Source organism: Haemaphysalis longicornis, unplaced genomic scaffold, assembly GCF_048455015.1.
Source record: "Haemaphysalis longicornis isolate Haplotype H1 unplaced genomic scaffold, Haemaphysalis longicornis Haplotype H1 scaffold_8, whole genome shotgun sequence".
Classification (NCBI taxonomy): Eukaryota; Metazoa; Arthropoda; class Arachnida; order Ixodida; family Ixodidae; genus Haemaphysalis; species Haemaphysalis longicornis.
In genome coordinates this window covers 132,040,735-132,054,997 of record NW_027526445.1, presented here as the reverse complement: position 1 = coordinate 132,054,997, position 14,263 = coordinate 132,040,735, and the positions used below count along the sequence as shown (strand labels likewise).

The 14,263-nt window shown below is 45.0% G+C and overlaps 2 protein-coding genes across 2 annotated transcripts in view; both read right to left on the bottom strand.

The window, feature by feature from the left end:
* LOC144149390 (endoribonuclease Dicer-S-like) overlaps positions 1 to 14,263 on the bottom strand; it is a 438,166-nt gene that overhangs the window by 285,869 nt on the left and 138,034 nt on the right. The window lies entirely within an intron of this gene.
* Coq6 (ubiquinone biosynthesis protein COQ6, mitochondrial) overlaps positions 1 to 14,263 on the bottom strand; it is a 36,153-nt gene that overhangs the window by 17,251 nt on the left and 4,639 nt on the right. Inside the window, exons 2-6 of the mRNA XM_077681981.1 lie at positions 12,005 to 12,136; positions 7,775 to 7,833; positions 4,355 to 4,513; positions 1,744 to 1,854; positions 386 to 493 (exon numbers count right to left, since the gene is read on the bottom strand). Of these exons, the coding sequence (XP_077538107.1) occupies positions 386 to 493; positions 1,744 to 1,854; positions 4,355 to 4,513; positions 7,775 to 7,833; positions 12,005 to 12,136 (569 nt within the window). The remainder of the gene's footprint in view (positions 1 to 385; positions 494 to 1,743; positions 1,855 to 4,354; positions 4,514 to 7,774; positions 7,834 to 12,004; positions 12,137 to 14,263) is intronic.

The following is a 14,263-nucleotide window of genomic DNA, read 5'->3' as shown; positions in this document are numbered from 1 at the left end:
CGAACCAGAAAATCCAAAAGGCATAAAACAGGCTGCCACCAAACTGAAACCACTTCCGAACTTGAAATATGTGACATCAGCAACTATAATAGTGTATTGGTAGAGCTCGTTCAAAGAGCTTTTGCTAATCACGATCAATGTTGTGCATACTAATACTAATACCCTGGTAACCACGGGTAGGCAACATTTCGAAGTCCCACTAGAATACTGTGCCTCCGGAAGAGAACTCCAGATTTAGGGGCCAAAAATTCTCATTTGATGTGTGAACTCCTGAGCAAAGGAAACCACTTTCTGTGACTCTAGTAACTACCTCCCCCCCCCCTCTCCGTTTCCTTCCCATAACAAGGTGCCACCCCAAGATAGATGTATGTAGTGCGTCCCTCACCTCACACAGCTTCACGGTGGCAATGATGGACTTCTGGTCGTAGTTCCACTGGAGGGACTTGACGCCCATGCTCTTCCGAACCTGGGAGTTGAATCCGTCGGCCCCCACCTGCACGGCAACGAGGGACAAATCATCGGCAGGTTGCCAAGAGCCAAGACAGGGAATGGCCACATGAACTGCAGTCACGTAGCCTTCACTGCTGGTTTAAAAAAAAAAAAAAATTTGAAAGGTTTTCAACGACTTCCAAGGTCCTGTGTGCGGATTTTCACAGACCACATTGCATACCTGCCAACCTGGTGACTTAGAAATTCATAAAACCGTCAGTGTTGAAGAGTAATGAGCATTAACTCCATTGGGAAGGAGAAGCAAATTCTAACATGTGTGATTTCAAAAACACTTGGCAGTACTGTCATGGCTTAGAGCCCGTCATTGCACTGCGAAGCAACTACCGCGGTCGCACAGCATTGAACACGGCAGCCATGCAAAGAGCCTCGCAAACAGGGAAGTCCTAACTGGCCAGTGAACAACGTGCTATAAACAGGCTTGCCGAGGTAGCAGCGAGTTCTGAATATGGTTCGGTAGCCCACACTGAGAAGAGGACAGAAAACGCAGCTTCTGATAATCGTAATAACAAAAGTATGCATTGCTTTCTTGTGGCGGCACAACGTACCACGTCGTTTTGATAGATGTTCTCTGTTTTTTTTTTTTAATTCGTAAAATTTGAGGCATGATTCGTAAAATCGTAAGACAGGTCAAGATTCGTACATTTTACAGAAAATTCGCAATAGTTGGCAGGTACGACATTGTCTGTTATAAATACAAATAAGACCAAAGTTGAGGGAAGAGGATGGAGGCTTGAAATGACGAAAAATCGTCGAAAAATGGGAACTTTGCTGGAGCCAACATTTCGACAAGCGGGACACATCTTCAGACAAGCCCCCCCCTCGTTGAATTGATGGCTTTGTCAATATTTCTCTCCTTGACAATTTCTCCTAGTTGTTTGTCAGCATTACACAGACAAGCGTTACAAAATGCGAGCTTTCATTTGTTAAAGAAGATCAACCAAGCAACAAACACTCACTCACTCAGTCCTCACACAGCCTCATGTTGCTCCTACACCAATTAAAACAAAAATCCTAGACATTAAAGTATTTTTCAGGATTCTGTAAAAATTGGACGACCTTCACGGCCTTAAAAACACGCTTTTGAAATTAGAGGGTTTCCAAAGTGTGCAAGGGCCCACATAAACCCTGGGGTGGGCTCATCAGCTAAGGGACATAACAACCCTGCGATGATGACAACGACAATGATGAGGATGATGATGAGGGCACCATGCAGATAAGAGCAAGGCGTGTCACCAGCAGCGATGTTTCCAGCGGCTGGTCCTCCCCGTGCAGGTGTATCCTGACCGGAGGGCAAGGGTCAACCGGGTCGTGCCTCTCCTGGGTCGGCAGCTCGTAGCTGGCAACCTGCACAGGCACACGGAGAGGGAGGGCACGAGGCAACGTGTGAGTGAAAACAAATGGCCGACACATGTACCACATGACGAGGTATATTTAAAGGATGTGCGCATGCAGAAAAGGTGGTGCACTCTCTTCAGCCTAAAAAAACAAACAAAAAAACAAAATACTACTCAGCCCCATGGGCATCTTGCAGAGATGTTGCACAGAGGGTGGTGCGCCGATAAAATTCAGAGCAAAGAAAAAAGTGACGCTAGGAAAACATGCAGGTCGGTAACGCAAGCACCGCTGAACTTAACGGGAAAAAGTGGAACCCTCTACCTGTCTACAGGAGAGAAGCCTACAGAAGCCAAATAACGCATGGACGGTGGGGAGGACATGTTTCTGGCTCGGACAACAATGCCACAGTTCACCGCAGTGGGAACACGGCTGTGGGGGTGTGAAAAAGTAAGTAGAACTGTACAGCCTCTAGCATAACACAAAAAGTACGCGATGGCAACCCTGCTTTTCCCTGCAGGTAAACCTACGGCGACGTAGATGTCAGCTTTCTAGTTTGGTTGTTAAAAACGGGAGACATCACATACACACGTGGTGAAACGCCTTCACTTCTCACTGCAGGTTTTTGACATTAGGCCAACGTAAATTTTGTTGGTAAAGCATCTTCGCTTGGCTACTGGGAACAAGTTAACTGAGGAGGGCTAGTTGGTGCATGATGCCACTTAAAAAAACAGCGCTAAAAACGATATGACAGGAAGAAAGAAAGACGCAGACTGCACTGAACCGCCAACTGAGTTTTATTCAGATGAATGACGAATAGTGTGTACTAGAATCGAAACAAGGAAAAAAAAAAAGAAAATTCATAACAAAAACCGACAAAAAGCGAGTTGATTGTGAAAAAGAAAGTCGCCACGTGTGATGCCTCCATCACATGACTGGGTTGGGAACACTTCCAAACTAAAAATTTGTCCATTTTTTCTCTCATTTCGAAACAGTGCACATGAGATTGGGTAATTGCAACTCCACCATGAAAGGCACCCACACGCCTTCAGAATATCTTTCATCTGTGTGTGTCTTTTAAGAGTGTGTCTGTTCTAATAAAAATCAGTTGTAAGTCAGCGCTGTGGTTTGTTGTTTTTTTCGCTACTGTCTGTGTTTAAGTGCACTACCTTGAAGATGTCCCATATCTTTCATCATACTGTTTCCACTGCACTGTTTATGCACTGCTGGTCGCATTAGCCCATTAGGGCACCCCATTATGTGTAGCCCCATGGTGTCTGAAGTCGCGCACTAATTTCTCAGTGACTGCACAAACAATCAATTACCATGCCCACTTGTCTATAGCTCTTCCTGTACCAAGGGGGTCTCGCAATATGTCCCAGCTATGCGTTACCTAGAAGGCTACACAACGCACAGAACCCAACATGAATTGTCACTGGTGTGCCCTCAAACCAAAACAATGCTCTTAACAGTGCACTGGTATGACACCAGTTGTATGGCATCTGTTTATGGAGTATCCCCATTCCCAGTAATGACAAGCATGAATTGTATTTCTGACACCTGCTCTGCAATGTTCCCACTCGCACAAGTGGTCCCTCTGCCGACGGCATTTAGTAATGCCTAATATTTGTATCCAAAAAGTATGTTTTACCTTTACCCTTGCTAGTTGCGCAGCAGTAGAAGATAAATTTGCCCCAACTCCCCCACCCAGTTCCATTACACAATATGTACTACTGCAGTTGAAACCCGATTAACGAAGTCACCCGGAACCGCGAAATATTTCTTTGAATCGAGAACTTCATAAAATCTGGTTTAGTTAGATTGAGTTTAGACCGTATGCCGCACGTGTCACCCGTTGCAAAAGATACGCTTCATGCGAAAGCATGGTTGGTTCATCAAGAGAAAAACTGGATGCAAGACCCCACTGGCCAGGAATGGCAAGAAAAATTCACATCATTGGCTGCTACATGTCGAAACGCACCGACCAGGATCACGAAGTTAGCCCAATTTTCGCCCGAGCAAAAAAATATCAGAATTCACCCCTTGTATTAACAGTCAATGAATGAAATCCTTTACCAACTGGCCTAGTGGAAAAAACAGATGCCTCTTCTTTCCAAACCGTGCTCTCCACATTTTTAACGATTCAAAATACTACCCCGAAACTTGTTTTTATCGTGTTTATTTTCTCTAGGCTGTAAGTGTGCGTTCCTCCTTGTGCAACACCATTTTTCTTGTTACTTTTGACATTTTTGTTTTTGAGTACAATGCTTAGCGGTGTATTTTGCAATTGTCTCGTATACTTCTTGTGCCCTTACGGTATTCCTTTGTGTCTTGATTTTTCTTTTTTGCAATATTATATGTTTTGTTGCCTTTGAGCTCATTCCCTCCCAATGCAATGCCCTCTTGGGCCCTTAGGGTACTTCAATAAACAAATAAATAAATTAATAAAACACAGGTTTGACTCCCCCCACATGCACACACATTCCCATGCTTAGAAGCAGCCAGTCATTACCCTGACGCCTGAACAAACGTGGACGACCTTGGACGGGAGTTGTGCCAGGCGACGGTAGAGGGCGTCGGCAAGGTTCCCCATGTCAACGTCAAAGGCCACCTCGCCGGCTGCCGTGCGGCCAAAGAAGGCGATCGAGGCGGCCGAGTGAGACTCCCACACCTGCAATGGCGGACTATCACAACAGGCCAGGAAAGGAATAAAGACTACATGACACCTGCAAAGAGGATGGAATTGGTGAGGAAAAACACACAATGTGATGTGACCCTGCAGTGTAGTGTTTATGAATTTTCAGGGTTCACTAAGGAGTGTAGATTGTGATCCCACTATGCATCCGTACATGCTTAAGGGAGTACCGACAAAAAATTTCAAAGCTGAGATAAATACGTAAAAGGCTTCCTTTGTATATATCTATAGAGATATCTGCCAGTAAGTTTCAACAGTAACCGTTCAGTATAACATATTCTAAATCAATTTTAATCTTTGCGCGCATGAGAAAGCTCAGAACAGATACCCTTTCGCAATTGGCATCACCACGGCGCCATCTACTCCTCCTGTAAAATGCGGAAATCACAAAAACGTAACACGAAAATTTCGTGTCAGTACTCCTTTAAAAAAGCCATATTCATTTTTCCGAACACTAACTGGGCCCTTGTAGGGCTCCGGCTGAAGCCAGTAGTGCACAATTTAAAAGTGCTTTGCCAATCATATCTGCTTTTACCATGCGGCCAAAAAAACGAATTTAATTGAATGATAAACCCACTGCACAGCTCGGGCAAAGCCAACTTGGTACCTTACAGAAAAGAAAATAAATCTGGTCACCACAATCTTGTGAGTGTGCATAATCCTGAAAATGTGATTCGTGTGGCAGTGATTGTGATCGTAGACAGCAGCAGCAGCATACAACATGTGTCACTTAATATCAACTCGCAAGACTCATGGACCTAAAAGTTACAGTGCTTAACTTTTCATTATTATTTATTGTGATTATAATCTTGCGAATGCCATCCTAACATAGGGGTGTCAATCTTATACACAGCAGCTCTTTCTTGGGGAAAAAAGGTCATACAAGGCTGGATGGCTAGTGATGGCAACGTATGTCCAATCGTCATAATTTCGCTTCTCAAGTTGGCGTTTTCAGCACAGATTTGCAGCATTTAGTTCAAGGGCCCATGATCAGCACAAAAAAAGGAGACTACTTGGACAGACCGGATATATACAACAATCACTGGTGCAAACAATCGTGAAGCACGTGTTTTGCAGAGCCCCAGCTGCTTCTGCCATGAGTGTAATACCCGTGCCACATGCACATGAAAAAATGACATTAAGTGTTTAAGGCCTTAAGATACAACATGACATTATTTGGGCGGGCCGTGCTACACGCGAAGACGCAAATGCATTAAATGGGTTAGGCATGATCATGATAATGGCCAAAAGAGAAATGCGCATATTTTAGAAGTTTTTAAGGTAGAGAAAAAAACGTCTTAGAAGGGTTAAAGTGTTTTTTGTGAAAGAAAACATTATGGGAAATAGTGCTTTCTAAAAAGTGGTGTGAGCCTTTTCTAAAAGTTTCTTCAGCTGCTGTCATCGCCTGCCAGTGGTAACCAAATCCGAAAAATGAAAGACGACGTGAAACACGCTGTTTTTCCTTTTGCCGTTGTTTTAATGCACTTCAGCTACTTCGGAACTTCATCACCAAGAGGGCACAAAAAAGTCTTATTCTGAAGTTCAGCTACGTTTCTGCGTCAACACCCTCTTTGCGAGAGTTTCCCTGGTTTAATTTAGTGCTCATCACGTTCGAGAGTAGGCAGATTTAAGGCGATCATGAAGGCAAATGAGTTGTGTGGAACTCCTTAAACCAAAAATGACATTAGAGCAAATGGCATTAGATTTTGTGCGTAGCAGCGAATTAATGGCATTCAAACTTACGGAGGGACTCTGCTCTTAAAACAACTTCATTTAAAGGAGTACTGACACGAAATTTCAAAGCTGAGATAACAATGTAAAACGCTTCCTTTTTATCAGGAGATATCTCCCAGCAAGTTTCAACAGCAACCGTTCAGCGAAACATATTTAAAATCCATTTTAATCTTCGCCCGCACGAGAAAGGCCAGAGCGGGTCGACGTGACATCATCTGCTACGTGCCCCAAACTGTCGACGTCGGGGCTCCCGTGACGAAGCCGACGCGCTGGCTGTAATTGGCGCGCGCTGCTCGGGCGTGTGTACACGTCATGGTTTTGGGACTGACGTCATGCTGCCAGGGCCTGTGGGGACGGCGAAAAGCTCGGCCGGTCTGGGCGCGCGCGTGCGCTCGCTCGCGCGCGCTTCCAGAGAGGCAGCGATACGGCAAGAATGGTGACGCCATGTGATACATGCTGTCATGGCGGCCGCTCGGCGTTTTTTTGTCGAAACCGAAACTGGCACGAATAAACGACGCCGTAAATGAATGTTTACGCTGCGTTCGACCGCCTAATCTGTCATTCTATGATTAGTGGGCTGGTAGGCACGCATAGCAGCGAAAAAAACGTAACATAAAAATTTCGTGTCAGTACTCCTTTAAGTAAACTCTCTGAAACTTGTCAGTCTTACTTTTTTTCTATTGATTTCAAATATGCCATTATGTTTTGAGTAAATCAATTAGTTGCCAAAATAATTAGAGATAACTAGTCATTGCTGGAGGAACAATAGACAAAACAGTGTGAGTAATAAAAGTGCAATCTTTAATTTTCCAATTCTATGAACCCTGGTGAGTGCAATAAGGATTTGGTTTTTTGATGGACCGCTTGGAGGTAATTTTACATCTCATTAAACTTTGGTGGCACCAGTAGCAAGGAGCCATCTCGAATGCCCATTTCAAACACCAAAGTTTAATGGGCTGTAAAATTAGTTCCAAGCGGTGCATCAAAAAACTGATTGTCTTATTGCACTCACCAGGGTTCATATAGTACTACTGGAAAACTAAAGATTACACTTTTATGACTAACACTGTTTTCGCTATTGTTCCCCCAACAATGACTAATTAATTATCTCATTATCTTGGTAACTAATTGACTTACTCAAAAAATAATGGCATATTTGAAATCGGCTGAAAAAAAGCAGCAAGACTGACGAGTTTCGCAGAGTTTACTTACAAATTAAAAGGAATTTTTTTAAGAGCCATGTCCCCCCTTAAGGCATTAAGCCCTTAATGTCATTTTTCGTGGATGCGTGGCACAGGTATTATTTCAAGTTGATCTTCCACCCCAGGAGCCTCCACAGAATTTCCCATTAAGCCTCGCGCAAGTCGACAGTCTGCAACACCAAGCGGCATGGTGTGGTCACTACTGTGCCTTAAATGCGAATCAAATGCTCGCTAAAGTCGGACAAAGCTGGTCTGGTGTAGACCCAGGCCACAGAGATAGGTGAAGGCAGGCCCAACTCACCCGCATCCGCTTGATCACCTGCACCTTCGACTTGGGCAGCATCTCCCAGACCCCCAGGGCTGCCCATGGGACACACACAGAGACCAAGCACAAATCAACCTCTGCCTCCCACTGCTGTACGTGCATTGGTGGACAGTGCTGGGCAAGGAAAGGGCCAGCCAACAAAAAAGCCATGCAACTATACAAGCATTTTACATCAACACAAAACGAATGTTAAAATAACGAAGGACTAGATTGCCAACAATTACCTTGAGTAATGTTTTACTTTTACAATCCATTTTTTTTATTTTAAAATTTAGAATTTTTTAATACCATGGTGGCAGGGGAAAGGTATCCTTTCTAGCATCAGCCCTTCTAGTATAAAAAAAAATGAGCAGGGGCAAGCAAGCCGCAAGATTCCAGCATAGCACATGAGAAATCCACACCCTAAAAGTGCCTACTTGTCGCCCGGTATAATTTACAGGGACACAGAGGGATACATGGTCCTTTTATACTTTGAGATAAAACTGCTCACATTAACCCTGATGAAATGTCGTTCCAGCAATGCACTTTTGTATAACAGTGAAACCAACTATAAAGAGGCTCGGTATATAATGAGCTGGCTGGAAAGAATGTTCGTACATCCATCATCATCATCATCATCATCATCATAATCATCATCATAGTAGCGTGCACTGCAGGACAAAGGCCTCTTCCAAAGATTTCCAGTAACACATCGAGTGCTAGCTGACTCCACCCTTTACCCCCAAATTTTAGTAGTTCATTGCGCCATCGTGTCCTAGGCCTCAATTGGGCATTAGTAGACAACTACCAGAATTCCTGCACCCTTCTTTGTAGGTTGTTCATCATACAGGCGCAATTTGATTTTGCAGGGCACCAAAGGTAGCTCAATACTGTATTCGCCTAAGTTTGCGATCGGCATAATTCCTCCATTGTGTCTCCTTACTCTCTCTTTGAAACGTCACAAGGACCATGAAAATAAAACAAAACCTAGTTTAATATGACAGAACTAGCCATTAGTAAATCCCTCCCCTCTATTCAGGCCCTGCAGGAACATTGTCTTCACCCCTTCAAGTTTCCCGCTAGCAAACGCCAGCGGTAATATGGGAAAATAGATTTATCAGTGCAGTAACGCCATGTTACCATCCAAGTGGTACAGTCAAACAGGACTGGAGGCATCGCTAAATCTCACAGTCCTGATTCTTAGCAGTGGCTTTGCTTGGAGATGGCCAATCGCATAAATATGCCCCTGTGACATGTGAAGGGCTGGGTGACAATGTGGCCGGTGAACTGCAACAACTTCATTTATCTTCTTGCTAACATGCCTAATTGCTTACAAATGGCATTAAAATCGACATCTCTTTTATTGGGACAAATCTGCCTCTTAGGTGAACCAAACGCATTTTTTGTTCACTGTTTTATTTTTTTCACCTCGCTATAAATAAACTTACCAAACTGGCTCGTGAATCAGTTGGTACAGGATTTAGGGACAGATCCAAAACGAAATTTACTCAAACCGGAACTGAACTGGTATTTCTTTCGGTTCGACACCCTGATTTGAAGAAATACGCTCATGCTTTTAGTCGCACGGACGGCGATCTGATGGTCATGAAAACCGATACACCTGGTTACGCGCTACAAGCGGTTATGTTGTAAATGGTTTGCAGTATATGTGAAGAAGCAATGGCTGGCTTCTCAATTTAAATTTCAGCGTAATGCATCGCAGTGAGCGGGATTCATGCAACCTGCAACCACAAGCAAGCTGCAAGAGGACATAAGGAACATGCTGCAACACAACAATGTACGTGACATATAAACCAGATTGCTGAGATTTCTTTTACTATTATTTTTTTCCAGCCACTTGGCGGCCCAATTGTTGCCTGGCCACTTTTCGCAAAATGTGTTTAGCTGAGCAATGGGAGTATGTGCATAACCATGGGTGAGCAGGGACTCCAAAAAGTGATGATTCTTTTCCTTAGCTACAGATGTGCACGACTCTACAAAAAGACAATTGCAGACATGAATTTGATGGGCTCATCTGCGAATTGTGATCTGTTCGCCCATATTTGAGATATTTTTTGTATTTCGACTTATTTGGTTTCTTCTGTCATGCACACCACCTACAGCCTGTGCTCACCCAAATTAAGCTAGTGGAAATTTTCACTTTGTATGTGTGTGCGTTTTTGTAGCTTCTAAGCACCCCCCTTTTTCTGCGATCACGATGCCCAAAGTGCCAGGGGAGTGCTCAGATTCGAAAAACCTAAATTACCGCTCCCACCGCAACTTTTTTCCGCGGCCGTATTTCTATGAGAAGCGAGCAAGGAACAATGTTTTATTTGGCGAACATTCAAAAGAAAAAAACTGGGCCACCTCCACTAACGGGAAGCCTGAGGAGCGGCGAAGCATGCAGTGTATAAGTGTATTCTTGGCGCCTTGGCATTTTTGCCCACGGAGATGAACCCGTTGGGGGGTACAGGTATGCAGCTTTGCTGTAAGAGTGTCGTGTCTATGACGCACGAAGCGTTCTAGCTCGAGCCGTTGGAAAACGAGTGTCCCAGGGTGTTCTCTTAGTTGATACGCATTTTTGCCCACGGAGATAAAACGTTCTAGCGCAAGGCATTGGAAAATGAGTGTCCCAGGGTTTTTGGTGCCGTGACTACATGAAACGGTGACGGCGACAGGAGACGCTGACAGCCCAAGCCCCTAAGGGGCCTCTGTCCCAAAAATAGGTACAGTTAGTGAACCCACCGCTTACGTCTGGTACTCAGTCCCCCTCACTACCCATCGAGTCAGTTGTGCGACTTGGACCGCCACTTTCAGTATCCCCCAGCAGGTTTTCTTATGCACCCATTGAGGTGACTCGTAATTGAAAACTTCATAAATTGCTTGGCCACAATGTCAACTCGGGCCTGCTTCCACGTGTTGGAAATCCACCTTGCAATGGTTGCTTAGAAAAGGGGGTGCTTAGATCCGCATGCAAACTTTTTAGATGCGGAGCATCTCATGCTCGGGGCTGTGTCCCTCCTTTCCTCGTTGTCCGTTGTCCGCACTCTAATGCGCATGCGCGTCTCTTCATCCCCGACAGCGTTTGGGCTGACGTGAGCGCAGTCTACTATAAAAAGAAATAGTTAGGCGGCGCCCGGTTTCGATCCCACGACTCTCTGGCCTCAACGGGAGGTACGTGGCGCTCTTCCCATTGCGCTACAAACCGAGACGGGAGCATGTGCTACGAACGCGCCTTACGCCCTCCACTCATTCAAACTACGTCAAGAAGCTACTGATACAACGAAGGCACGCGAAGCTGAACGTCAACGGAAAGGACGAACTGAAAACTAATGGGAACTTCAGTCGACCCCATGGCTGCTTCGCATACTACTCCGGGTTCCCCTACGGGAAGATGGTGTAATTTTTTATTCCCATACCCCCCCCCCCCCCCCCCCCCTGAAGTAGGGGAGAGTGCTTAGAATTAGGGGGGGTGCTTAGAATCGCAAGAATACAGTATATTCTGCAAGCAGGGCATTTCCACACAACTTTTGTGCCGTGTGAAAAAGCCAATTAAAAAAAAAAAAAAGACAGGAGCAGCAGAAACATGGAAGACAGACTACAACGTACTGTGCGCAAGCCAGAAAAATTGCCTACACTAACCTGTGTTTGCAAATTTCAGTGAGCGCAGTTACATTACATGAATGCAACAGTAGTGCATCGCATTGGTTTTTTTAGTGCATTTCATTCACGTACAAGGGACCAATGCACTAAGAAAGTGCATCCCACAAATGCAGCAGGCAAGGGAATGTTGGGATGGCCGGTGCACTGTGTTGGCGATTCATCACGATGGCAGCTCTGCAAGGGAGGTACACAGAAACCAGCTTGGAGGGGCGTGCACAGGTGTGCAGCTGCCCGGGAATGACAGCTGATGCGCTACACATAAACACTGGCTCATCGTATTAGCCAGATGTGCTGGGAAATGCCATGCGATACTGCTGCATCCACATAAATGACTTTATTTTCCATATAAACAAAAGTCTGCAGACGGGTTGGGAACACCTATTTTATGCCTACAAGGTGACAAGACAGACATGAGGTTGGCTTCTCAGAAAGGCCCCTCACTTTGGGTCAAGCTTAGCAGAATGCCTGACCTAGGAGGAGCATGTTTTCTAGCATGTAGTGCATCGTGGAAAATGTTTCGGGTGCATGGACAGATGAAGAGAGAGAGACGGAGTCAGGACGCACATTGTAGGAAGCTCCTGCTTCCCGGAGTGAGTGCGTAGACCCGGTTGCTCCAGTTCTCCTCGTCATGGTCTGAGCGCAGCTGCCGTCGGTCGATGAGCAGCACCCGCTTGTTGGCAAACGCCTCCGAGGTGCCTGCACGGGCAGCAGCAGCAGCACAGGGGGAGGGGAACGGCATCAGTAGCATGCTCCTCCACCCCCCATGAACAAAATTGGTTTGGGTTGGGGTGAAATCGCTCAAGCGAAGAATTGGGGTAGCAAGCAAAAAAAGTTCAGGGAAACAAGTGGACAAGAAGATATCACTAAGAGAAATGTACATGATCACCATCATCAGCCTATCTACACCCACTGCAGGGCAAAGGCCTCTCCTATAGATTTCCAATTATCCCAGTCCTGTGCTAGCTGCCACCAATTTATCCCGACAGACTTCTCGATCTCATGTGGCCATCTAACTTTCTGCCGCCCCTGCCACGCTTGCCTTCTCTAGGGATCCACTCTGTTAATGACCAACGGTTATCTTGACTTCGCATTACATGCCCTGCCCACGTCCATTTTTTCTTCTTAATTTCCACCAGTACGTCCTTAACACGCGTTTGTTCTCTGACCCACTCTGCTCTCTTCCTGTCCCTTTAATGTTACACCTATCATCTTGTTGAACCCTTTTAGTGAGACTCCAAGTTTCTGCCCCGTAGGTGAGTTCCGGTAAGATGCAGCTGCCATACACTTTCCTCTTCAGGGACAAGGGTGGGCTGCCATTCATTACCTGAGAATGCCTGCTGAATGCACTCCGCCCCATTCTTATCCTTCTAACTATCTCTGCCTCATGGTTGGGATCCATTAATTACCTGAGAATGCCTGCTGAATGCACTCCACCCCATTCTTATCCTTCTAACTATCTCTGCCTCATGGTTGGGATCCGGCGTCACAACTTGGCTGAAGTAGATATATTCGCTTACCACTTCCACTGCCTCACCACCTATCTCAAACCGCTGTGCTCTTCCGAGGTTATTGAGCATTACTTTAGTTTTCTGCGTATTAATTTTCAGGCTCACGGTTCTACTCTGTTGTCCAGTGCAGAAATCATGCTTTGCAATTCCTCCCCCGAGTTACTTAGCAAGGCACCGTCATCAGCAAATCTATTTTTATTACTTCTATTTTAAATGTTTATTTTTATACTTCTTTTAATGCTGAATGAGCCCTTTTATAGAGAAAGCTTTATTAGTGGGACCAAAGGCATCCTGTCAGAAAACTAATATATTGCCCCACAGACTGGTTGGCCGGCAGAAAACTCGGATAAGATGTATCGACACACGGAGCATGTGTGAGACCAGGTTTCCACTGAGACAAAACGGTCACTTTAAAATTGCGAAAAAGGAACAGGTCTAGATAAGACAACACATGAATCGATCCCGAGAAAGGAGTACAGCAGTATACTATTATTTCGTAAGCCACCTATCGGTATACGTTTAGATCATTCATAGATGCGTTTACTTGGTGTGCAAATACTAACTGTTGCAGGGGTTCATTCCTCATTTGTGATTTGGGTCTTCGAGGTTTGGCAATCGACTGGACGCAGTTTCAGCGAAAGTTGGATGCACTTGCAGCTTTCGCGCTCATCTCAACTTTCTTTAGGACGGGATGGTAAATTGCTACTCTTAATTATCCACACAGACTGACTGCCACATTGAGTTTATGACGCGTTACTATTGTAAAATGAGATTTTGTCTATTCCTGACTTGTTTATTTTGCAAGCAAATTTCACTGTTGTTTCCCCCCCCCCCCCCATCCCCCCACCCCCTTAATGACCCATGCAACTGAAGTTGTTTGGGTAGAGAGCAAAGGCCCCCCGACATTCCAAGAAACAAAACAATAATGTCAAAAACAACAATTTATATGAATGAACATAAAAGCTCACTAAACAAAAAATAAGAAATTGCTGGACAGTTTATCAGAAATCTTGATGCCTCAGGCAGTAAGCAAAATACAGAATGCACACGGCTTCTGGGAGATTGGAGTCCCAAGTAGGTTCAAAATACAATCATCAGCTAACCAGCACCCTCACTACACAGCGAGGAACGCATACCAGAGCACCGAGACAAGCTGGCAGCACTCCTACATTAGGGAAACACTACAGTCTGCATAATTGTGAGTTTTAACGCAAAGAGCCCACTTCTTACAGTTCTCTTCACATTTTTTCAGGGACCAACGGTGCTTTGCTTGTGTAAAAATAAGTAGTTACAGCTGGGATTTCTTTTTCATCAT